This window comes from Falco punctatus (assembly GCF_963210335.1).
Source record: "Falco punctatus genome assembly, chromosome: 7".
Lineage (NCBI taxonomy): Eukaryota > Metazoa > Chordata > Aves > Falconiformes > Falconidae > Falco > Falco punctatus.
The window spans coordinates 56,693,358-56,719,856 of NC_137587.1; the positions used below are offsets into that span (position 1 = coordinate 56,693,358).

General features: G+C 40.8%; 1 protein-coding gene across 1 annotated transcript; it reads right to left on the bottom strand.

The window, feature by feature from the left end:
• Positions 1-283: 283 nt before the first annotated feature.
• On the bottom strand, positions 284-26,398 carry LOC308066997 (tropomodulin-3). Its single transcript, XM_080395082.1, has 10 exons — positions 26,259-26,398; positions 19,719-19,905; positions 18,130-18,286; positions 10,437-10,559; positions 9,744-9,833; positions 9,089-9,219; positions 7,795-7,902; positions 6,195-6,338; positions 5,698-5,842; positions 284-3,277 (listed from the first exon to the last, which is right to left on the bottom strand). Exons 2-10 carry the CDS (start codon positions 19,842-19,844, stop codon positions 3,246-3,248), a joined length of 1,056 nt encoding a protein of 351 aa, XP_080251208.1. The 5' UTR covers positions 19,845-19,905; positions 26,259-26,398; the 3' UTR covers positions 284-3,245.
• Between the last annotated feature and the right edge of the window lie 101 nt (positions 26,399-26,499).

The window sequence follows — 26,499 nt, forward strand, 5'->3', positions numbered from 1 at the left end:
GCGCCCGGCGCCCGCTCGCAGCGTCCCCCGGCGTGGGGGCTCCGGGCAGGTGCCGGCTGCCAGCCACAGCTCCCCCCGGCAGCCGCACCATCCAGCCGTTCCCGTTCCCGCTGAACAAGTATCGCTCTGCCAGGAAGGCCCGGGGGAGCCGTAAGCAAGCCCGCCTGCCGCTTGGACTTTTTTTGAAAGAACCCCCAAGCCCCCAGCTGAGCACGGTACTTCAACCTTGCCAGACGCGTTTACAATCCCGCAGCGTGTAGTGCTGATAGGCCAAACCACTCTGTCCGTGTTTCCTCAATGGAAATTTAATTTGAACGCTTGCTCGTTTGTAGCTTACAAACAGTATTGCGTGAGCTGCAGAGAGAACATGACTTATTTCTTTAACATACAACAGTAAATAGAGTTTGCTTTGGGAGAGAGGCTGCCTTTCCATGCTGAGCTTGGAACAAACAGAACCGACACCCGTGGTTTGTTTGACTTCTGCATTACACCTGGAAAATAATCAGGATGACAAAAGCATCACCTCTTTTGGGGAAAAAGCCCCTGTGTTTGTGGTAGCCAGTTACCAGAGCGATGCCATTCTGCACGCGGAAGCAATGAAGTCACGCACAAGACGTCAACTACATCTGACAGCATTACAGCGGCGTTCGCTTTGCTGAGACCGTGTGTGATTCCCGTCTACAGACAGAATTCCTTCATTTATTCCAAAAAGGATACACACTGGAGGCACAAAAGTGATTGTTATTAACTGTTCCATGCACGATGCCTCGTCTTGCAACAATGTGGAGGCCCAAATGCTTCTGGTTGAAAGTATCCCCAGTTCTCTCTGGCAGTAGATACCTGTCCTGGACGTGCCGACATACGGTCACAGATTTAGCTTCTGTCTGCAGAGTTAAACCAGTTATTGATGTCCACGGGTACCACCTGTGACAGGGCACCTGAGAGTCACACCAAAGCCCCTGCCTTTGGAATAGAAATCATTAAGTAGCTAAACTTGATTTAACAAAGGCAGGCAGGGATTTCAGCTATCATTTCCATAATCCAGCCTGTCATTATTCTCCGTCAGGTAGGAGCTAACTGCCCGATATTGTTAGATTATGATAAAATAAATCATCACAGAATCACAATACATGAACAGATTCCATGAACATGCAGCCCTTCAACAAATGAAGACATTTGTTTGTACAGCCTGTTTTTTTGACACAAGATTATTACGGTGCTTAGCAAATAAAAAATAAAGGTTTAGGCAACTCAGCACGTGACATGCTTTGGCCATGTTTATGCAGCACTGTCTTTAAAAAGACACTCAACTTGTGACTTTATGCATACTATATCAGAAGTTAAATTTCAGAATCTAAAAAGTTCTTGAAAATTGACAAAACCCAAAAGAAGCCCTTTTTCTTACTAGTCAGATCACTTCTAGTTTTTTCAGTGTTACAGTATGTATAGTCTTTGGTTTTAACAGAATTCTGACTTGTTTTTCAGACAACACATTCATTTGTAATTATAATAAAAGGCTGATTTTGAAAACGGGGGAAAAAAACATTCTTCCACAAGCATAAACCAGTTATGTACATTCGCACTGAAGGCACCATAGTTTAAATTTCTCTGAACAGTTGCAGTAAAATCCAAAGTCACCTCCGGAATAAAGCCTGTCTTTAAAGGTCCAAAACCAGATTTGCAGCAAATTACGACATGGGCACAGCGTCGAGAGAGCTGCTCTGTGAAATTTTGATAGTATATAGAACCTGATGCAAAAATCTCAGTCCAATATGTATTCTATACATAAAATGCTCACCATATTATGATCCTTCGATGAAAACAGTTGTCATTTGAATTCTCTGTTCCTCTGAATATAGCCAAGCAGTCCTTTGGAACATTTTTGTGGTCTCATGACAACATTGAGCAAACTTTGTACAGTACAGTCCAAACAGACCTACACCAAAAAACCTCTAAATATTCATATTATTTCAAAGAAGTCTACTGTGATTATGTACAGAAGTTGAAGTGATTCTTGTTGCTTTGTTAGTTTTCTTAGATACAGAACTTTAAATACTTTAATAATTACTACACCTTACAGATTTGACACTGCATATTAATTTCTTCACACTTTATGTAGTGTTTCAACAGCAAGACATAAGCACAACAGAAAAATCCTTTCTTAAAAGTGTTACTTCATTGCTTTATTTAAAAAATGATAGATTGATATGAAGTACTAATAGCTTAATGCAACAGCCTGAAAAAAAGGATTTTCCATTTGCCAGCATCTTTCAACAGTGGTTTTACAGTTAAGGCTTCTTTTTCTGTACAGGACTATATAGAATTATAAAAAAATGCATGTCCACTACTTCTAGAGAAGTGGATACTTATCAACGTAGGTAAGGATTTTTAAACAAAGAATATAAACTAAATAATGCCAATGAACACATGAAATCAGCCTAAAAACATATCCAGTTTAGATACAGAACAAGATACAGTTATGGGACCTTTTGAAAAAGACTTTAAAGCTTTAGGTGCAAAAGAAAAACTGTCCTTTTGCAAGGCTCCTACACCTTTCCCTCCCCACCCAAGGGTTCTGTTTTTTTATTAGTCCCTCAAACCTCTTGGGAGAAGTCCTTGGCCAATTTATTTTTGTTTGGTTTAAAGGATGTCTTAAACTTAATCACAGTATCAAGAACTAATAAAACTTTTAAAAAAAAGTAGAATTAAAAATAAGATAGCTGTGAAAGATTTCTCATCAGTGCATATGAACAAGGCTGAACAGCTCTAGACAATGAGTCCAACTGTTGTGTGAAGAATCCCTTATCACTAACACATTGTTTTCAAGAATATACACACCCCTCCATGTAAATAAGCACCCCCAGATTTTCTAACAAACATTTCAATTGGGTCATTATCTGCCAAATGATCTTGAATGTCCCATTCTTTGACTACAGACAATTATACCATTGATTTGCAATTATATTTTTAGCAGAAAGCACAGCCAAAGCCTTGAAATACAAAAAAGTTCTTAAAAAAACAATCAAAAACTATGGTACAAAGACTGGTGCAGTTACTGTGTCTCAATCTGAAAAACGTGATGCATACCAGCAGATTATTAATATAGCTTCGCTTTAAAAGGAATGGAGTTTTCCAGTCTTTTCCCTTCTAACCCAGGTAAGTGTAGTCCAAGATTGCCAAAGCAGACGGTGATGACCGTGCCCTGGCGACCCTTGAAATTTCCACAGTTCTGTTAACAAGATCTGCTAGTTGTCTCCTTCAACCCTTCTCTTGCGAACTGTAACAAGAGAGAGAGAAAAAAGTTTTATTCTTTTATCATTGTAACTACTTTTCACATTTCTGCACCATCAGCAGTTACTTTGCCACAAAAAGTTTCACAGAGTACAACTTAAGGTAAATAACATTTAGTATTATCCATCACTTTAAGCTTATGCTTTTGCAGTGCTTATTGCCTTATTCATGAACAGCTTCAAGTATTTGTGACGGAGGACTTGTGGGGGACAATCATTTTATGTTTGGTAAGCAGATGTAGCCAGTACTCTTTATGTCAATTTTCTAGTGGTGGAGAATTAAGGTTGCGTGGCTTCAAAAGAAACAGTACAAGAGTTGCACAGTATATCTAAGATTATGTATACACTTGGTAAAAAAAAAAAAACACGTTACAGTCAATAGCCTAAAACATTCTACTTACTAACAAAAAATATTTAATTGTTAGAAAACGTAAGAGCAAAAAAATTTTGTGAATAAGATTGCTAGAAGCTCACATGCTGTTTAGACTTAATATGCAAGATTGACTGAATGACTGGAGTTTTGCTCAATATTTGTAGTATTTTTAATTGCTATTTTATTTTTTCCCTATCAAATTGCATTTTCCTTTTCTGTGTAGACATAGCAAATGAGGCTAAGGGTCTTAGAAATTACATAGGGCGTCTCCATTTTGTTTAAAATAGTCGAGCAAGCACATTTATACAAGAAAGTGATTCTGTTCTCAAATCCACTCTTTGGAAGTCATGTAGTTTTACCGCTATTTGTAATTTGAGTTGATCTTCTTTACCTTCAAATCAAAATAATCGAGGGAAAGCTGTTTTGTTTCCCCTCCCTCTTCCTGTCTCAAGAAATGATTTAGGAACAGCCTAAAGAAACAATCAGAATAAAATCACACTAGAATTTTACCCTTTACAAATGTATTGCTCACTTGGAGAGTAACCCATAGACTTATCTCCATTTGAATCCAAATTGTTTTCATCGGTGACAGAAGTGATGCACACCTGCTTTCATCAGATTGCAAGAACAGATGGAAGAGCTTCCAACCTTTGATTTCTCCAATCATGCAGTTAAAAGCAACATGTACACAGTTTCAGACAAAGGGAAGTAGCACAATTCAGTGTAAACAAGCGAGAAGGAAGATACAGACTATTGTTTTAGAAGAAACGTACGAAGACAGAAATGAGAGACTCTGAACATCTCAGTTGTCAGTGCTCAATACCCAGCTGGGTATTCAGAGTAACCTGTCTCTGTAGCTTCAGGGCTGGAGAGATGAAAAGGTATTTGCAGAAACTTTTACTCTCATACTCCAGACTAAGAAAGCAAAGAACAAGAGGCAAGATATCAATAGAAACATAGATTTCCAACAGTTAAACACTAAAATGAGAACTAGTGAAAAGACAAACCTTAAAAGAAAGTAGACACACCTGAAGTGTTACAATGAAAAAATAACTGGTTTAGAATCCATTTTGCAAAACAGTTATGCAGTGCCTGACTGCCATTCTTCTCTACGCTCTGTTACTCCTCTTCTGTCTCTTCCAGAGTTGTTTTCCTCCACTTTACACTTTACCCAAGAGGGGAGGCAGATCTTGAAACTAAATTTCAATTTCCTATGTCATTCTCTCTAATGTATTCCTGAACTATTACTACTACTACTAAACTGCCTGGCCTATTTGCATGCTGCTGAGATGTGCAATCATTACCATAAAGCACCTAAAGCCAATAGGTTTAATTAAATAGAGTTTTAAAATGTAATTCTATTTGAATAGATGGACCACATCATCTTGTTTGAGAGCTTCCAAGTATTTGACATTGTTATATAAATTATTTCCATTCACATGCTATATTATTAATGAATATTCTGTGGGTCCACTTAGTTTGGATTCTAACAGCTGAGCTCCAACAAAACTTCCTGCAGCAAATAAAGATGCCACTGCTACCAGTTATCTTTAAGAGAGGCAGGGAAGGACCTGTGCACGAACAGAACTAGAGGGGAAGGGATGATCCAGTCCCAGCCTCTGCACATGACAGTACTTTCCATTTCTTGCTTAAGCAATCCAAATGAAACTGGGCGTACTGGCATTAAAGAGGATATCCTGCAATATTCATATCAAGTACTTCTTTTACAGAAACAATGAATCTTATCTGAATAAAAATAAAAATATTTTTCCCCTCTCCTTGCCACAACTCATGTGGAATTTGAATGTTCTTGTTCTAGACCACAATAAAAATCCTCAACTCACACACCTGAACACCCTGCAACAAAATAAAAGGAGGCCATCAAGCAGCAACAGAAGAGCAGAAGTAAAGCACAGGAGAACTCTGAAACCGATCTACTCATATTCTGTGATCCTGGCTATGTCAAACAGAAAACCAGACACCTTTAAAACCTGTACATTCATTTAATAGTCACTCTCTACTGACAGGTCTTACCCAAATCATTATTTTTGGTGATAGCTGCAGCTGCCCTGGCTCGAGGTCCCTGTTGCGTGAAGTGGTATCCAAATTTGAGGATCTTGGTGTTTTCTTCAAGCATCTTGGCAATTTCTACTTCTGCAACAGTTCCCAGCTGCTGCCTCTGTTAAAATGAAAGGTACAGAAATACAACAGAGCTTATGTGTATTCACCCTAAAAAAGATCAGAACACTTCCATCACATTAGTCAATAAACACTTTGCTTCACTTTGATTAATCTAAAAGGCAGAAGGCCATAAAACACATTTGTGCACTTAAAAGCACAAACAAGCACAGAAGTGACTAGGAATCCATTTCAACAGAATGCTTCTGAGAATCTTAAGGACAATCATTCATAGGGTTAAGATAGTTAAAAATAAAATATTTTTGAAAGTTTATTACAAGCTGCCTTCTAAAAATATTCCATCAACTAGGATAGACTGATTTTAATTATGATATTACCACCACCTCACTTACCTGATTATCAATTTTGATCTCTGTCAATGTTTCATTGTCTTTCAGTGCATCGACCAGTGCCAGAATTCCAACTCCAGTGATGAAGTTTGATTCTATATTTAAACTTTTTAATTTTGTGTTTACTCTCAGCATATCTGCAAGAGCCTTTGAATGCAAGAAAGCATCATTAAACTTTTGAATTTTGCTACAGTACATCACAGGACACAGTGATAACCATTTCCACTTACTAGTTCAATAGGAGCAACAAGTTCACAGATGCATGGTGTAACTTTGCAGGTTTTCATTTATTGTTTGACAGTGAAGTGACTCTTCAACCAGGCATTATCTATATTCCTCTTTTTAATAGCATTTAGACAAGAAAAGGCCTGCCTTTCTCTTGTTACAAACTAAAAGCTACACAGAATATAAATTATCTGAAATTAGCATACTGGACCAATTCCATTTTGTAAGCCTTCACAGCATACAATGAGTAATGCAAGCTGCTAAGTAAAGGCCAAAGAAAGGGTGTTAAGTCAGCTGAATGGAGAATTAGATACGGTTAATTTGTAAACAGGAGATCTGACTTTCAAAATGCTTGTGACTACAGATTTGGTAGGAAGAAGTAAAATGCAAAGCTCTAAGCACAGTACCAGCACGTAGCTAAAAGCACTCATGGAAATGGCATATACCCGATCTTATTTTGGAGAAAATAAGAAACTGAGAATAGGCAACTGCTGAGTTTTACTGTCATAAAAATCACAACCTTTACATTTATTTTTTTTATCAAGTCACAATGCAAAATCCAAAGAAAGCCACACCCAAGAAAAGAAGCCTTTAGAGATTTTTATTACAAGAGTTTCAGTTCTACTGAACAGGAACTTTTTAATTGACCCAAAACAAAGCTTTCAAATGTTCATTTAATGGAGTCTTTCAAATAAGTTTTCTTTCCAATTTGAAATTAAAACAAATTCAAAGTATTGTCCCAGAAAAACAGTTAGCGCTGTCCTCTTACCTCTATATTTGCAAATAAAAAAGTTACGCTTTTGATTCAACATAAGAAAAACAGAACCAGATGATAAATACTTCAGTTTCAGTCATGTCAAACTAGATACCTGGTCTAATATTATGCTTTAAGTCAATCTTTGGCAGCAAGGAGGTCAGAGAAGCAATTATTCTACAACTTTCTTCGATTAAAACTCTGAAAACTCTTGAAAAAGATTATGAGCTTTTTCAGTCCTCCAGTGTGCTTCTTTTACAGTTAATTTTGAATATACTATTGGCTTGTGGAATGAACATCAGAAACCATACACTTAGGAAAAACAGAAAAACAGGAAGGAGGTTAACAAAATGAAAAATAGGGGGAAGGGATTGGGAAAAAAGAATTCTCACTCTTCTCATGCTCATTCAACTGATGCATTGCTGCATATTAATCAGCTTGTAATCATTTACCGACTTTGATACAACAGAGGTTTGTTGAAGAAAACATACTTTGCAGTGTAATGGAATTTAATTGTTTTAATCTCCAAATATTTAAACAGGATTCAATTCAATTCCTTACCATTGTCCTCCCATCCTCACCTCCCTTGTACCCCCACTTAAACACGTTAGCAGGAGTACTTACAACAGCGACAGGATCATTGCTTCGGGTGGCTGCAAGGCTAAAATTCTTCACATGCGTGTTGGTTTCTAGGGCTTTTGCAAATTCTTTCAGCGTTGGAATTGGTATGTTCTTGAAATAAAAATAGCATTTCACTCTCTTGAGATACACAAATTTATCCCCTCCCTCCCAACTTCTTTCATTACCTTATTCTCTTTACAGTAAAACGTAGTATAATATTAACTGGTCTCTAATAATATTGCTGGTCTCTAGCAGTATCACAGTAAAGGCCTACATGTATAGCAAAGCTATACGTTAAGAGGCAATGGCTATTAAGAGTCACCAGCTCTATAAAGCAAAGTCATCTTTTCTACATTGATGCCATTGCCACAATAGAAGTGTTAAAAATATATATTTCGCTATCTTGGAACTGTTACTGAGCAACATCTACATGAACTGAATATTCTGTTATCAACATCAAATTGACCTCTTACAGACAGGAAAAGATTTAGAGCTTTAGACTGGCATTTCATTCAGTGTGTCCTATTCCAGAATGTGCCAATTTATAGTTTGGTGATTTTTACAGTGTAGTAGCAACCAAGGAATAGTTTTAGATACATTAATTATGGTAGCAAATTCCTCAGTTTATTATATAAAAAATTTTGTTCTCTTGCCTTTTTAGGCATTTCTTTTGGCTAGCATTTCTCTATTGTACAATATTCTTAAACCATGTATTTTATTTTCTTCCTTTAGTAAGGGCCACCAATAGCCTAGGCTGCTAGAGAGGCTGCAGCTAGCGGCCGGTCACTGCCGTCTGCACTCTAAGTCAGAAGTGCTATAGTTGTGTGTTCTTTCACTCATATATACTTAAAAGCACAACTGTTACACTTAGGAGCAGAAGCGGCCCCAACTGCTGACAGCTCTTTTGTAAGAGAATTAGAAGGATGTCAGGTACAAATATCACTTTGTTTGCAATAGCAGTAAGTGAGAGCACATTGCTTCATCGAGGACAAAGGATTCAAAGTAGTAGTTAACTCCAGGATGGTGAACTGCTGGAACTGTTGCCAACTTGGCAGAAACAGAAAGCTGGGCTGGCAGTAAGAAAATCTAAGACTTTTTAAGTACACATTTGGCAAAAGAAACCAAGATGGCTTATCGGTTTAGCTCCAGGTTTCTGAGATTACACACACCACAGCATTTAGCAGAAAGGCTGCTGTACTTAAAATAAGCCTATCATGCTCTTATATATTGTTTTGCAGCTTAAAGTGTCTTCTACTGAGAAAAAGCAACATATTTACTGCAGACTTCAGGTAATTACCTTAATGTTATTTAGATTAACTTCAACAAGACGTGAATCATTATCTTTAATCCTTTGCAGTGTCTCCTCCACATTTGTGGGATTTGGCGGTTCATCAAAAACAGGCAACATTTTTTCACCTTTTACTATATCTGAAAAGACATTTAATTGTAATCACACAGGTCACATACATTCACTGTGAATAAATGATACACATACTAAATAGTTACTGTATTTAAAGACCATTTCATCAGTTTTTACATCTCTCCTGCACCTAAAAAGCATACCATCCTCCCCTGACCCTATTTTCACAAAGTTCAATTCTTTTCCAAACGTCCTTACAGCCTTTCTGCTTTTCTTGCGTACCAGCTTTTTTCAGAAAGCACATAGGAGTTGAATTACAAACACAAACATGAAACCTAGACACCAACACACCCAAATGCATGTTTATGCCTACTTTTATCCCCTAAAACATGACTTAACAGCAGGACAGATTTCAGTGTACATATATTTTAATTCTACCCTTGCCAGAACTCAGCAATGCTATAGACACGCACATTTCCAACTCAAGACTGAACAGTCTATAAAAAAATGCTAGTGCAACATGAAATAGTTAATGCTATAGTACAGCACGCAGTACAAAACCCATTTATCTAGCACTTGCGTACACACTTACTTGAGAAGCTGTCTTTGTCAACCCCATTACTGCTTCCTACTACATCACAGAACTGATTGTTTGTTATCAAGTTAGACATTCCCAGTATAGCTGTAAAAAGAAAAAAAGAAAAAGCAAAAAACCAATTTGTTCCTAATTCAGCTCAGATGCAGAGATCCTTTAAATAATAATTTTTTTGTAAAAACCCCAGGTTACCAGTACAGTAAGCCATTCAATCTCTTAATAACTTCAGTAAATGTAGAAAAAAAATAATTAATTATAGACTTTTTAGTTGGCTTTCACATTTTTGAAAGATTTGATCTCACCAGATTCAAGCATTAAAGTTAAAGGTGCGGCTCAGTCACAAAATTCTTGACTGAAGCTTTAGGAATACAGGCAGATAGCAACATTCTTATATGCAAGAAAAAGTGAAGCACACCTCAAAAATCAGCCAGTCTGAGGAATCAGTGTAAAGGTTTTGAGTTTGAAAATCAGATATTTTTTGCAGGCCAAAATAATCTACCTTCCTATAAATGATCATAAATCAACAAAGTTGATATACTACAAGCAAACTGGCATATAACGTGATCTAGTTTCTATCACAACTACAACTTCCTATAGTCACATTTCAGCCAGCAAATACATTACCACATTAATTATAGATCTTTCTTGTCTAAATATGCACAGTACATTCAAACTTCAAAAAACACTAACCTGCGAGGTCACCTAATTCTGTGTCTGTGGCACTGGTCAAGGCTTCCTCCAGTTCTGGATCCAGAGAAAATTTTTCCTCTGTGTAAGACTGTACAGGCTTTTGCTTGGGGATAAATATTTTCCCTGGCATAAAGAAAAAGAAAAGTCTGATGTTACTTTGTCCTATATAGCTACTTATCTTTAAACTTTTCTATACTTAAGAAATACATATTACATTTAGTAAATCCTGAGAAGAGCACCAAGGACAGCATAGAAGAGTGAGGTTTATTCTGTTTGCTCTTTCAAGTCAGAGATGAGGAAAGACCATAAGCAGTTGTATAACATTACTTACCACAGATTTTCAGGTGTCTATAAATCTTATATCATATAAGCCTCCATTATACATTTTAAACAGCATAGAAAAAACACCTGTAAGGAAAATTTAGTATCACCAGAGAATGGTGACTGGTGTCTTCTCAAGGGAGAAAGAGACCCAGACAGAACTGTAATCTGTATGTGTCAGAGAAATAGAGTACCAAAGAATCATCTGAAATCATGGACGGGAGCATTCACTGCAGTTTTACAGCATACACAATATTTCTGATTTCAGATGTTAACCCAGTTTTAAAGTCAAAAAGGAGATGCCTGAGCTGCTTGAGAAAGCCATGGTTTGTGAACAGCAGAACCCAGGAGAACAGATTTCTCTAACGTAGAAAGGTCACAGACAACTCAATGGCAAAAGGAGCAGAACTAATACCGTATCCTGCACTGACTTTTTAGTCGTTACAGACAGGTAATGGGAAAAGTTATTTTAGGAGACATGCATTATAAATAGAGGTCTGTGTAGTCAGCAAAATTCCTGCATGTATCTTCAGCTGAAAAGTGAGGGTAAGAAACCAGAATATGAAAAAGCTATTCTAACAGTTATTCAGAAAACAGTTCAGATTTGAATGATTTAGAATTGGCCTTTTGAAACAAGTAAGTCTACCACTGGCTAAGAACCCAGGAGAGGTAAGGGGTGCTTAGGTTCAGGACAAATTAACGCGGTAAATAAAAGCGCCAGTACGGTATGAGAGAACAAAACTGATGCATTTGATAGAAGTCATTCACAACTAGAAAACTGTAAATGTAATCTCAACAGTTACTCAAAGTTTTTCAAACTTTCCAAGTCACCTGAGCTATCAGCAGAGCGAGCTGTGGGAAAGGGGTTCCAACTTCCTTCAGTTATTTCCTGGGGTAGGATGCAGCACTAAATTCTCCTATGGAGTCTCAGTGCTAATTCAGGAACACACCCTCTTCCATACTCATAGCTAAAAAACATTTCCACACATGAATCACCCTAGCTCATCCCAATTACATGATGAAAACCCATCACGCACAAGAATCAGACCGGCTGGGCAGAAGCCAGAAGCCTAAGATATTTTTCCTCGGACTACATACATATGTATCATTACATGTTTGGACCAAGTCTAAGTTTAGCATTTTTAAATATCTCCCAATGACAAGAAGCTTTATAGGGATGTTTCAGTTTTATTTCTAGGAAATTCCAACAAAGCAGGATTTTGCTTTCCACCACGGGAAGCAATGCCCGAAGTCAGCTCCTGTGCCCCACAGCAGACACAGGCATAACAAAACACATCCACCTTTTCTCTCTCTCCAAATTCCCATCCCAGATTACAATAGTTTGTGGTTCATTTTCTTTTTAAAGGAACTTAATGCATTACCACTAGCACAGGCTAGCAAAGAAGCATATCAGGTTTTTCTCTGACAACAAAGTCTGATGATCAAGATCTGTTGCTAGCAACACAGTATTTTTGTTCCTGGGTTGCTATCTCTTTGGAAAGTTGTATAAATGGTCATTATGCATATTTAGAAGCAGAAAATAAATCTCCTTATATAACTGTACCGACTACAAACAGTAGCTGAAAGCAGCTGACAGGCATTACCACCCATACCTCAGGACTGATGGACAGTGCAAAAGAAACTACGTTTGTGGTGCTTCAGGATCGAAAGAAAACCTCCATGAACTGAAGGCTTAGGTAGGAAACGTTTCAGATTATTTTGCTATAACCGATACAGTACATTTCTACCCCCATTTTCTTTTACCAGCATCACCTGCTGGGGAGAGAATGTCATCCTATTTACCGCATCATTTATGTCATCCTATGTACAACATCAGTGCAGGAGGCAGCAGGCACTGGAAAGAAACTCATCTCAATTAAAAGCAACTTTTTTAAAACGTGCTTCAACCCAGATCAGCCCCCTGTCTAGTTCATTGCACAGTACTCACAAAAAAGAACTACTTTTTCTGATGTTACTTTAATTCTTAAATTCATAGGTTAGGAGCTTCGGGTTCTAAACATTTGTTTCCTAAGAGTGAGACTAGATTTATCTTTAAATGCCTGACTCTTAAGATAACCTGAAGAGAGAGAGAAATATATTCAGTTTTTATTAAAGCAAACATGTTAAAAGCCACTCCCCTCCAGAAATATTCATTGCAGCCAACTCCAGTCAAATGAACCAGGTCAGGAGCAGTTTTTGTTATAGAACAGGTCACACCCTTGTGTATATAATCTCTCATCCATTGGCTTCATCTCGTTCTAGCCCAGAGTTCAGAGGTTTATAACGCACGTACCAAAGCAGGTCTTTCCCTATTCCCTACTGCTGTTAACAAACTTACTTCAAAAACTGTAAGACCCCTGTGTCTCTGGGGACAATGACCTAACTCAAGGCCTGCTGCCAGGACAGTTTGGCAATTCCCTTCCCTCTCTTACTAATGTAAGCTTGGGAAAAAAAATTTAAAAAAAACCAAAACCACTACACATCTGTGCAGCCCATGAGATTAATAGCTTTCTGGGCCCTCAAGTGGAACATTTCCAATAGCAGGGATCTGATTGCATGAAGGAACATGACATCCTCCTTTTCACCAACAAAGACGCTGCAAAGATTAAGCAATACAACATGAAGAGGCAAATTTCAGAGATGTTCAGAGATGTCACATAATTTCTGTAATAATTATATATTCAGGTCTTCTGTGCCTTTAGCTAACATGTTAAATGATGCACGTCCCAGGATTAATTTACAAGCTTTATGCTACAGAATGAACCTCCAGTTCCAAGTTCCACACAGTCTCATTGCTCAACAGGCAGAAACGCTGCACGATGGCTATTGAAGTGCCCCAGACATTCAGGAACAGACTCACAGCATCTAAGGTGGGACTGAAAATCTTGCAGGAATCAGGTCTGTTCAGTGTGCCCGTGCACTGCACGTTGCTGGTACCGTCCTCACATATCCCACAGTCCTACCCCCATGCTAGTAGGCAGCGGACGGCCACAACTTGCCGATCAGGAGAAAGTCTAAAATCCACTTTGCGGTACTCTGCAGAGAAGGAATCAAGTGTCACCTGAGGACATCCAAATACAAGCTCGTCTTGTCAGTGACTTCATGAAGAAAAGTGAGCAACATCTGAGATACCCCTTGTATCTTATGTTCCTTAAAGTTTCATCAACCTAGAAATTGATGCAATCTACAATTCATCAATCACTAATTCTTACCACGTGACAGACTTAGGTTCATCAACTGACTTGTAAGCAAATTTTAATACAATTTAATTTTTTAAATTCAGCTTACAAGTGACTTAGTGTCTTACTGTAGAAAGAGTACTGTTATTCATTATCTGATTACAGGCCACATAGCAGTGAGTTAGAAAACTGTTTTACATTAATGCTAGAGTATCACATGTTATTTTGTTCTAGTGGTCTTGTATGGGGAATGTCAATTTGACAACTTGTTTCTCCAAAGCTCCTACAGGATATTAGCTTCATTTTACAACATGTAATACACATCCTTTAAAGACCAGTGACTGAAAGGCAAACAGAGAGCACAGCGTACACAACGTCCCAAATCCTGCTGCAACAAACACAAATGGCAATCTAGAGCAACAACTGAGCAGGGCAGCGACAAAAGAGCTCTAGCCAGGTGACTAGAGTTTCAGCCTAACAATATTTTCTGGATGACAGAGCAGGGATAAAAACCCAGCCAAACCAACATTAAAGCAGAAGTTACACGAAATGCAAATCTACACAGAACAAATATACCCTGGCAGGAATGTAGAGGGAAAGTTGGAAGAGGGCATCACAATAGGAGAGTGCAAAGGGTAGAAATGCAAAGCTTAGTTTACGTAATAATTTGCTAACGCCTTGCACTATACAGCACAAAGTACATTACTGACGTTAGATGTGTTTTTATCTCAAGTGCAATAATTCTCGTCTTTTGCTGTTCCAAGAGAAGTGAGAAGCATGGATCTAACTTGGTCAGATGCGTGGAACACACTTGAGGGCAACAGCCTGCAGCCTCGCTTCACTGTTCAGATGAGAGATCCTTCTCCTTGCAGTACGCCTTGTAAAATCTTTATGACATACTTACGTACACAGATTGAGACAAAGCTAGTTTTGTTGAAATTATTACCACATTGCTCTCATGAATCTCTTGAACAATGGTTTACTGTATGGTTCAACACTTAATTGGAACAGAATGTGACTTAAGTCATTAAATCATGTTTAAAACAAAATATGTTTTTAAGAATGCTTTTAGAAACAAAATCAGGCACTGGAAAAATGCAACAGAATATGATTTAGGGATTGTTAAGCTTCGCATTTCTTTAGCGCTGTTCATCTCACCACATCAGGGCACTTAACATTTTCTCAGATCTTCCACATTTCATAGCACACAGCAAAAAAAGGTTCCAAAGATTTGGAGAAATCACGTCATCTATCAGTGAAAGAGAAGCAACATTGTTTTAACAGCATGTTACCCCAAAATGAGGTACTTGGGACAAACGGAAGAGAGTATATTCCTGCCGGCTGTAATAGGGAAACAAGGTTACCAGGAACCAGTAGCAAGCCTGGATGCTTATTAAATTAACCTAGGGTAAGTTTCTCGGATAAACCTGCAGGCCAAATTGCCATGCAGACATTAGTTCTACTAAAACAGGAAAAGGAAAGAGAAAGAGGAGGATGCATTTTCCCCTGCTTACTCCATGAAATAAAAAATTAGACCAAGTTAAAGCAACGAGACCAGCTAGGCACACAGAATGATTTTAGCAAAGCCTGACCCACAAAAACAGCACCAAAAAAATAGCTGCAACTCTAATCCACCTGTCTCCCCAAAAACCCTCCAGATCTGAAGGTCACGATCGTCAGTTTTCTTCTGAAGTAACAGAATAATCAAGTGAGATTTTCACCTACCCCATTCCACAATTTGTTAGCATTTCTCCAGAAATACATTTACCTAACCAAACATAAAAATTATAAGCCAGTTTAGTTGTTTGTTTGTTTTAATATTAAAGAAAAGCACATGAGGATAAAAGCTCCCTCTAGATAAAAAACATCCTACACAAGTATTAAGTTTTGCTCTACTCCCTTCCCAAGTTTTACATCTAGATAAAGATCATGATTTCTTGATTTAAAGGATTAAGTTGCACAGGTTTGTCACTTTGTGCAAAATGGCTACAAACATTAGCCGCAAGTCAAAGCTGAACCATGATATATTCATAAGGGGAAAAGAAAAGGTTATCCCTCACCTATTACAAAATTAGCTTAGCCTTCTTCCCTCCTCCTGCCCATCTAACAGAGCATGAATTTCCTTAGTAAACATTTGTTCCCACATTTTTAGTTTTAATGAAAGAAAGCTACATTTCATTTTGCATATTATTTTCTCTTCTTCTACAGTACTAAAATAAATGGTAGAAAAAGTTATTAAATAGCAAGTTTAGTGTTTGGGGTTTTTTAAAGATATACGGGAAATTTTACTAACTAAACTGGTATGACATATTGCAACATCCAGACAGACTGCTACTTAGTAATGCTTTATTACATAAAGGACATGACGTCTTTCTTAACCAAGATCTGCGTTACAGCTGGACCCTTCTGTTTTTCTACATGATTCTCACAGATTTTATCTACCCAAACAAATAGTTTTGCCATGTGCTGCTTATGCGAATGAAGCACTGATACTCAGCAGAAGTGCTGCTAACTAGAGCCAATCCTCCACGCCCAGCCTCATATCCTGAAGGGGCTGTGCACAAACTAGCAGGGCTGCAAGGGATTCCCCAAACTAGCTACGAGGCCTGAATATACTTGAACTCAATCACAAAACCCAACATACACTAGCAAATGTCAGGCAAGAAGCAGAACGCGGGAGGAAGCAGCAGCACACTACACAGCCCAACAGGGCACCAGCAGGTACTTCCCAGCAGCAGAGGTACCACGAGGGCCGTGCTGCTATAGGTACCTTTGCCTTCTACATCCAATACATCACCTTATCCTTAACTCTGTTAGTCTTACTGATTCAGGCAGCAAACTCCCATTCCTTTATCAGCAAAGGAGTATCACAGTTACCATCTCTCAATGGAAGTGGTGCTCAACTACACAAATAAGGCAGAACACGGTGTATTAAGGAGGTAGCACATCATATACAGTGCATACATTATAAAGTCTCTCTATTACTTCAAGGAAAAGAAAAAGAGACCAATGCTGTCAAGTAACAGCTACTGGTACAGGCAGAAAAAATAGAAATACCCGCAATAAAATTTTCACTGAATATACACCACGATCACAATCATACATACAAACCCAGCAGCTGAATGAAGACTCAAGTCTGAAAAAAGCAATGATTCACACCAGAAAATTAAGTAGAATTCAAGGGTTTCAAACCCTTAAGAAGAAAGGAACATCTCTGGCAGCTGGATTACAACTTACCAAACAATTTACTGAAGTCTTACTACAGCAGCTCTGCTGTGATGCTGGGGAAGGTTTAGGCAAGCTACGATCACAAGCAGTACACAAACACTGCGTCGACAGCTAGAAACCTGTGCATATGTGCCCAACACAGGGGTGGAAGTTTCTGTCCCTACCAATAACGCTTAGTAAGGCACAACAAACCTGGGAACTCTTGTTTTGGGGGGGAAATAAATTCATGCACATTCTTTTTTAATTTTCTCCTGAAAAAGGAAATGCTTCCCATCAAGTCAAGGAGAAGACTCAATCCAAAACAAAGATTTAAAACCTCAGGCTTTAGTAATGCGTCCACTCATTAGGTCAATGCCTCCATGGTTTTTAGAACACAGACCACTGCCAGGTTTCAAAACTTCTTGTGATGTTAACTATGTAATTGGTTAATAATAACTATGCAATCTTATTAAACCTCCCAGCAAGGATAACAGAAAGACAACATGACTGCATACACCACTTGCCTGGCCTTGTCATTCTACATCTTTGAACATTATTGAGTATCTACTATGACATCATTCTACTGCTATTTTTAAAATTCAGCGTAGCATTACAAACATCGCTATCTGTACTCAGCACTACAGGGCATAAGCCACAGGCGCCACAACAGGATTTGTTACTATTGACACAAATCAGGAGTAGCTCTTACTTCCAGGATACCATCCCTATCAGAACTTTGCAATCTTTGATAATATCTTTGAGTCTTATTTCCATCCTGTGCTACATGCAAACAGCACACCAGGCCCAATGCCACAAAATGCTTGAACAGGAAGCATCCCACCCCTGCACAGTAGCACTCATTTGGAAAGACTGTGAGCTAAAAAAGCATTAGAGCTGCCAGTGCTTCAATAAACGGGTTCGCAGCTGTTCTGGCTAGCCCTCTTCAGAGATTTCATAACCACCTGCACCGGAAAGGGTGGTGTTACCTTTCTTTTCTCTTGTAAAAGGCACATAGTCTTCCCTGTCTTTGTGCTCAAGAGCCTGCTTCTCTAAATATGCCAGGAGTCGTTCTCTGTCGAAGGGACCTGAAGCCTTTTTAGCAGTCTGGTCTTTCTGGCGGAAGCCTGCAGGCAGAAGTGCATTCTGCAAAACAAAACGGAGCAAATAAGTACAGCTTTAAAAGTCTGAGTGAACACCCATTTAGTTTCATTTCCCTCTTCCTTCTCCCTCTCTCCCCAAGGTTCAAACCTGATACATCATACTTTTTAGGCAATCTTTGATCCCTTGCCAACGTCCTTTTTTTGGGGCAGGGGAGGATACAAGATAATCTATTCTTTATACACCAAGAATACAATTAAAAACAGAGCACCCTGCACTCTGAATAGGACTGAAGCAATTCTTTAAGTACAATAGCTCCCAGCACTAGACTCACTAGTTTCTTTGCATTTATTTTCTAGAATGAACACTGTTTAATGAGTAGTAGTAAATACAGCTCAGCTATTTACAGTTTAGACATTCAGCAAGAGACTGCTTCCTCCAACACTTACATCCATATGTTTCTAGGTCTTTAAGACAACTGCCTCTACTATCGTCCAGCCTTTAACATAGAGTATTTCTACTTTTGGCCTGACTCAAGATGGGGTGGTTTTTGTGATCATCAACATATTTCAGCTAAAGAAAAACCAAAACTGAACACACACACACACAAGGATACTAGCATGGAAAGAACAGAGCTTACAGAAACTCAGGCTGTCATAAAAGACAACCAATCACTTTTGCCAGTTCTCCTCTGTTAAAATGTCTATAAAAGCCAAAGCCAACTAAAATATCAGGAATAGCTTGCACTGCCACAAAATAGATGATCACAGTATTCTTAAGTGATGTCTGAACAGCAGGATTAAACTTAATCCTAGTACTATTAAAGCAAGAACAGAGAATCAGGAGGTAAAAACAGAAGTCCTGAACTCTGACGTTAGCTGCAGTAGAGGACACAATTCAGCTCTTTATAACAGAAACCTAAAGTAGTCCTTATTCAATACCCCAAGCTGACAATCATTCAGGAGCTGAGTAATTACTTGCCTCCTCTTGGCAAAGTCAGCACGAGGACAGGAATAGGTATAGGCTACCAGATACAGGACCAGGATTCTTTAGAAGGGGTCAGTACCCTACCTCTCCCATCAAACTCCAATGGTTGAAGCAAAAACTAAAACTGGATGCAAAAGGGCTGGTTACCTGACAACACTGGAAACAGGGAATTTAAACAGGCCTTTCTAAATAAGCTTTCTTTTTAAGAACATGACTAGAACCAATTTTTATTTATAAATAAATCCCAGAAGGCTCCTCCTAACAATGTCGTCTTCCATTTTCCTCTATTACAGTTGCAGTCACATTGCAAACAGGAAATAAACAGTTGAAACATTAGACACACATATATATATCTGTAAATAAAATCATTAGCAGACTATGAAAAAACTGTCCAAAAATATATTGTACAAGTAAAAAAATCAGTCTCAGTTTATTTCAGATTAGTTTCTGAACAAATGAAAAAATAAAATTTCTTTTGGCTAATACCTACCTCAGGGTCAAGATCATCCAAAACAGTTTCAAGTTGTTTCAGTTCTTCTTCTGAAAGTTTGCCAAGAATTTCATCCTCATCAAGATCTTTGTACTTGTCCAAGTCCTTTCGAAATGGGAGTGTCATGACTTGGGCAGTAGCAAGTTGCTCAAACCCTTCAAAACCCAATTCTTATTCTCACCCAAATCTATAAAAAAAGGTTTTAAAAAGAAATAACCATTGTTAAGGTAAATATCCCAACTACAAAGCACCCTCAACCTCCAAATACATCTCTGAAAGGAAGGCTTTTTCATCCAGTATCCATATCTCCCTGTTACTCTTGGTTACAGCCCATGGAAGCTGTCTACACCTTGCTTCTCCACTGACAAGAATCCTGTGCTGCCATGCCCTTTTCCATCAGTAACTAAGCTACATGTATGAGTCCATCTTAATGCCATTGGTTTTCACAGATATTGCAGTCAAAAGAAGAGCTAAGATGCTTTACATTTATTGTTGCTGCTGCTGTTCAAGGGCGGTGCAGGAGAACTTCACTACAAACAAGTTAATTGGTTATTACTGACTCATATCCCTGCCTATTACGTACAGAGGGAACAAAGGAAGTTTGCCTCCGAGTTAATTATAGCACTACCACTGAAGTAACATTCTGTTCTGAGGAAAATCAAAATACCTTGAAGAAAGGCTTACAGAATACAGCTCCTAAGTAGCAGCACTCCAGTCAATCCTACTACCAAAAAAGACCCAAACAAAAACCCAAAACCAGAACAGACTGTGTAACTGCTCACTAAATATTATACTTAGAGGAAACTGGGGTCCTTCAGAAGATGTGCAGTCTATATAGTACTTCTCATGGACAAGGACAGCACAAGGAACCTTTTTTTCTAGCAGTCACAATTTTTGAGCGTTTGGCTTGGACAAAACAAACAGCTAATCACAACAGGGTTGAAGCAGACAAGTTGGTTTCTCTCATTTATCGAAGTTCTCGGATTCTCCTTTTGTTCAGCTTCAAGTTGAGCAGACACAAAAAAGTGACTTGAGTGACCCTGTAAGTAAGCGAGAGTGTCCACCATGTACTTGGGGAGCAAAAACTAGATCCATATGTTCAGGCTCACGAGCCTCCCCAACCCCTTGCTCAGCTCTATACACACGCTCAACACTGTACAGCAAACGTTTTTTGTTCTCTAGTAACCCACACTTCAGCGCAGATGCTCACACCACGTATACTAACTGTATTACCTCAAACCTGCACTTAAGACTGTACTTCAAAACGAGATCAATTTAAAGCTTTTCCTTCGACTCAAGAGGCAACAGAAGGGCTGTATATACACGCTAAAACACGGAACCCTGCTTACAGGATTCCTTCACCTCAGCTGTTTACATCAAGAAAGGTCTCCCTGGCTGTCAGTTACACACAGATATTATAACTCAGGGACACCAAACAGACGTGAGCATAAAGGTTCACCCACACCATTCTGTCAGGTTTACCTGTGAAGTAAATCTGGTTTTAACAATCGCCTTTGCAAGAACGGTAAATTTTCAGTTCCTAACAATATCTATACCTAAATGAGGAATACATTTACAGCTATTTTCAGCATGTCTGCTTCTAAAAAATATTACTGATATAAACACTAGAGCTCACTTCTAAACCACAGCTGACATTGATAGGACATAATTCCAAAGCTGAACTACCAACTTAGGTAAAGTTCTCTCAAATGTAACAAAAAATAGAAGAAACTCTCAATTTCATGGCAAACTACGTCAGAAGAACACCACCTGGCTTTCTCTGAACTAAACCCAAGCATATTGGAAGAGCTTGAACCTTTTGCAAGAAGCTACAGAGCTGAGAACATCCAGGTTTAATGGCTGCAGAAAATGCAGAGGGTAGCACACCCATGGTTTTTCAAAGCTGTGTTCCAAAAGTAACTGAAGGGGTGTCTCTGTGGCCTGGCACACCACCTCCACAGTTTTCACAGTCTCATGGCATTTGTTTCTTCAGGTGCACAACAGCTGAAGGACAATTAGCTGATAGCTGCAGCAGAAGCTACACAATCTGCATGCAAACTTCTCATTCCAGGAGCCTTAATTCCTTACAGTTTAAGCCATTACACACTATCATAAGGGAAAAACATTTCCTGCAGCTGATTACACTGCAATGCTTGTGACCAGGCTGCACCATCTGTATCCTACATCAAGACACTGCTATTTACCACATTTCTGCATGTCCATTTGCATTCAAATGTTAAAAGGTGTAGTTTTAAAAGGTAATTATATGGAGCAGAGTAGATGGCATACTGCAGAATAATGCTCCCCTTGCTCTGATGCAGAGTAGCACTGCATAACCATACATTACATTCATGTAGGCTGCATTTCCTCTCCATGTATTGCTGTACAATGCTGTCACCCAAAATTAACTACCTTTCATTTACTGCATTGCTATGTTTTACATTGGAAAACTACTCATCCTTTATAATACATTAATTAATGTTCAGGTCAAAGCTGTCACCCAGAATTAACTACCTTTTATTCACTGCATGGGTATGTTTTAGTTTTACATCGGAAAACTACTCATCCTTTATAATACATTAATTAATGTTCAGGTCATAGCCCTATAGTCCGTAGTCTCACTTGTTTCTATAATATGATAAAAGTAGCCATTTCAAATCCTGAGCTACAGTGTTCAGACACCAAAAAAAAAAAAAAAAAAAAAAAGACAAAAAAGATAAAAAATGTGTAAATAAAGCAGCAGAGCAGAAAACCCCACTATTTCTGTAACTGAGTCTTCACTTCAGCGAGAGGAAGAGAAGCACATGTAGCCTGGCAAATTTAAATGTAAAGAGTTTTCAACATATTTTCTAATACATGTCAATCAAAAGTACTTTTTAAAATACAACAGCATACTTAATATGAAGCACCCTTAAAAAGTTATGATGGTAGCACTGGTTAGCATATCTGTACTACACAGAGATTGCTTGGTAACAACTTTCAAAAACATTCCCTACAAAAACCACAGCATATATGACACTCGTACGTAACGTGCTAAAAGTCAGGTCTTAGAACACGGTGTCAAGAAATCTCATTGCCTAAAAAGGGCACAAAGGCCAGCTGAAGCCCTAATCTAATCAAACAAGCCCCTTCACCTCCCATTAAACACATTTGGTACTGTATTTGCTTTCCCTCACTCCCTGTAGCAGTGCAGCATGCAGAAAGGTAATTAGTAATGTGAGTGCATTACAAATTACAAGGTTTAGAAGAAGCAGTTACTTAGACTGTGAATATTTGTGGCACATCTTACTGCGAAATTGTAGGCAAAACTGTAACCATCAATTTTGGTTTTGCAAATACTTTGCACTTTTCTCATAGGCAGAGCTAGTTTTCTTCTAAGTTTCCTTCTTAGCATCACTGTGAAAACATGACATGCATTAAAAGTCAAAAGGGCTAGTATTCTTTTCTCAGATATATAACCATAAGGTAAAGCAAGTTCTTCACTGTAGCAACTCCACAGTCACGTAAGAGACTAGAAGACAGCAGTAACCTTACTTCAGGCTGTTTTATAATTACCTGAATCATCCCGTGAAAGACTGTCAAGCAACTTTCACACACGTCTTATCTAAAAGTTGTAATTTTTTTGATTTTCTCCTCTCCAAAAATATTTTTTTAAAAACCAAGAGATACTAAAAATAGCTAGCTTCCAATTTTCTTTCAAAAATTAACTCCCTAGGAATTTCTATTATATTTAAGAACAAAATTTCTTGGGACCCTAACAGGATCTTTAGAAATATCTTGCACACAGGAAACTACAGTCTTGTTAAAGTCCACTGTAAATGGTTTCCGTAACTTGGATTTTAAAATGGAAGTGACATCATGAAAAACAAACCCAGCCGGTTTTGGCCAGCACGTTCGCAGAGTTCACTTTAATCTCATGTGTTCCTTTGGAGCCTCCTTCCACCCAGCCTCTGGGTGACCCCGACCTGGAGCAGGGGGGTCCGGAGCAGGCGGGTCCGCGGGGCTGTCAGCATTCCTGCACAGCCAGGGCCCCAGACCATCCCAGCTGCTTGGAGAAGCCTAATCCGAGCGTTTCCCCCGGGAACCCCTAAGATGGCAACAATTTTATTTTCCACTGTGCAAGACTATACAGAACTGTTTAGGAAGAATGTGCTGCACTTAAAAGAGCTATCTTTATTTACCAAGGCTAGGACATTAAAAAAAAAAAAAAAAAAAAAGAGTAAATATAAATATTAACATAATCCCAGCAGGTTGCTTAGGGTGTTTTTGTAACGCCTTATGATAACTCTGCTGAACAGCCCAACGCTGCTTTTCTTGGCAGAAAGCTCTCAAAACCCCACCCGAGCCCTCCAAACCTCCAGCCTGGGCTAGAGTACGCCAACCAGGCTCAATGCCCAGGGGACCGACCAGCGACATCCCCCAGCCCGCAGCTTTACGGAGCCAGCAGGTGGCAGCTCAACTTTGCCTACGCTTTTTGTCAGCTTAGGCAAATTGTGTTTTCCAGGCAGTAAGGAACAGCTGTTCTGGGCTGTTTTCCTACAAAAGCAAGCCCGAGGCTTCATTCTGGTCAAAGAAACAATTCATCAAGTTTTATACCCGGCAAAGTGAGCTTCTCCAACTTCACGTTTGTCCGTTCAATGACCCTGGGGAGTGGAGGGGGGACTGACAGCTACTGCAGAGTAACTACACGAACCATGAAGATTCTTCCATGATAAAATCAGAAGACACCCGTATTTCCAGTTCCTGACAGCCTCTCCTCTGTATCAGAGGGCACCTGGAACCAGACAAAGCCCACTTTGCTCTGTTACGTGTCCTGTATACAACTACACAGAACTAGGACACAGCTACCTTGCAGACGGGGTGCTCCGAGTGACAGCTAAGCTGCCAAGTTGGCACTGTCCCACACAACCTTATTCCTGCGTGCCTGTTGCTGACAACCAGTCACCCACATTGCAGGGCCGTACGGACATACCCATCCACCAGGCAATAGCAGGGTGACAGTGCCAGGAGCTCTGAAGCGCGTGTTCGGCAAGCGGCACAGGGCACGGAAGCGGCAGCTTCAGCGGCACGAGGCAGCACTTCATCGCACCTGTCTCCATGACACTTCCAGGCATGCTCATCAGACTAGCTGCAGGGCAGGTGTTACGATCCCAAACAAATACATGGCCGGGGTAAGCCAAAACCCCCAGGTGCCACGGGTACCGCCCGCCCTGAGAAACTCCTCTGGCAGAGATGCTGGTCCAGCTGCCCGTTCCCTCTCTGCATCGGGAGCTGCTCACCGGCCAGGATGAGGGATGCTTTGGCACCTTTTTTTTTCCTGACAATACCTGGATTTTCATCAAAAGAGCCTGACTGCCCGTGGACACTCACACACGGTCTCTCCTCCCAGAGGAGCTGCCTACAGGCGTTCCATTCAGAAAGAAACATCGGATGCAAGCTATATATATACATTCTATAAACCTGAATGTTTATAGAAATGTTCGGATATTTGTTGCCATACAGAAAAGTGGCAAAACTTCCAGGCCTTGAACAGGACAGCAGAAGAAATTCACTTTATTCCCATGATGTTACTTAGGGAAAGCTTCTGGGTGGCAGGCAGCTTCTGGGTCTCCCTTACATCACAGGCCACCCCTCAAGCTCCGTACACCTGACACAGTAGCAAAACATGAGTCCTAAGGATACGTACAATATATATTATGGCAAATTTAAAGCATACAGCAACCTGCCTAGAACAGCACTTATTTTCAGCCCAACTTGCGCCTACCTGCCAAGAAACGGACAGACAGCTTCCAGAGACTTACACTGGGAGTCTGTGTGCCAGATTCCCAGGGAACACGGGACAGTGGGTGCGCAGCCCGGCGCGGGGGGCTCCCGGGGCTCGGCCGCATCCCCTGGCTGCCCCTGCGGGCCCTGCCCGGCACCGCGCCGGCGGGGGAGCGGGGGGCGGGGGGAAGCGGCCTCCCCTCGCCCGGCGCCGCACGCAGCAAGCGGCAAGTTACGGGAACCAAACCCACGGGCGAGGTCTGTGACCAGTCTTCGGGTTTCACAGCAAAGCGGGGTGCTGGTGCCGCTGCGCTGTACCCCGGCGCCCAGCCGCGAACGCCCGCCCAGCGCCCCGCAGCCCGCCCATCCTCCCGCAGCCCGCCGTAGCATCCCCCGGCGCCCCGCAGCCCCCCAGCCCCCCGCCCGCCTATTCCCCGGTGCGCGGAGCAAACCCCGCCCCGCGCCCTCTGCTAAGGGAGCCCGCACCCCCCGCTGCGGGAAGGCAGCCCCGGCGTCGGGTCCCCCCGCTCAGCCGCAGGACACCGGGGCGGGCAGCCGCCGGCCCAGCCCCTGCTGCTGCTTCTTCCTCTGCTTCCTCCTCCCGCCGCCGGCGCGGCCCCTCCCGCCGGGCTCCCGCCGCGCTACGGCAGCGGGCAGAGAGCTGCGCCCGCCGCCGCCTGCCCCGGCACCCCCGTCGGGGCCGCCCGGCACGGCCCGGCACGGCGCGGCCGCTGCCCAGCCTCAGCCCCGTCCCCCGACCGGCCGCTCCCCACTCACCCGGGCGGCGGCAGCGACCCAGCTCCCTCAGCCGCGACCAGCAGCCCCGCGCCGCCCCCGAGCACGACGGGAGCCGTAGTCCGGCGGCGGGGCGGTGCGCCCGGGCCTGCGCCTGCGCCGGCGGGCCGGGGAGGGCCGGGGAGGGCCGGGGAGGGCCGAGCGGGGCGGCGGGAGGGGCCCGGGCGCAGCCGCGGAGCGGGGCGAAGCGGGGCGGCTCCCGCCCCCCGGCACCGCGGCGCTG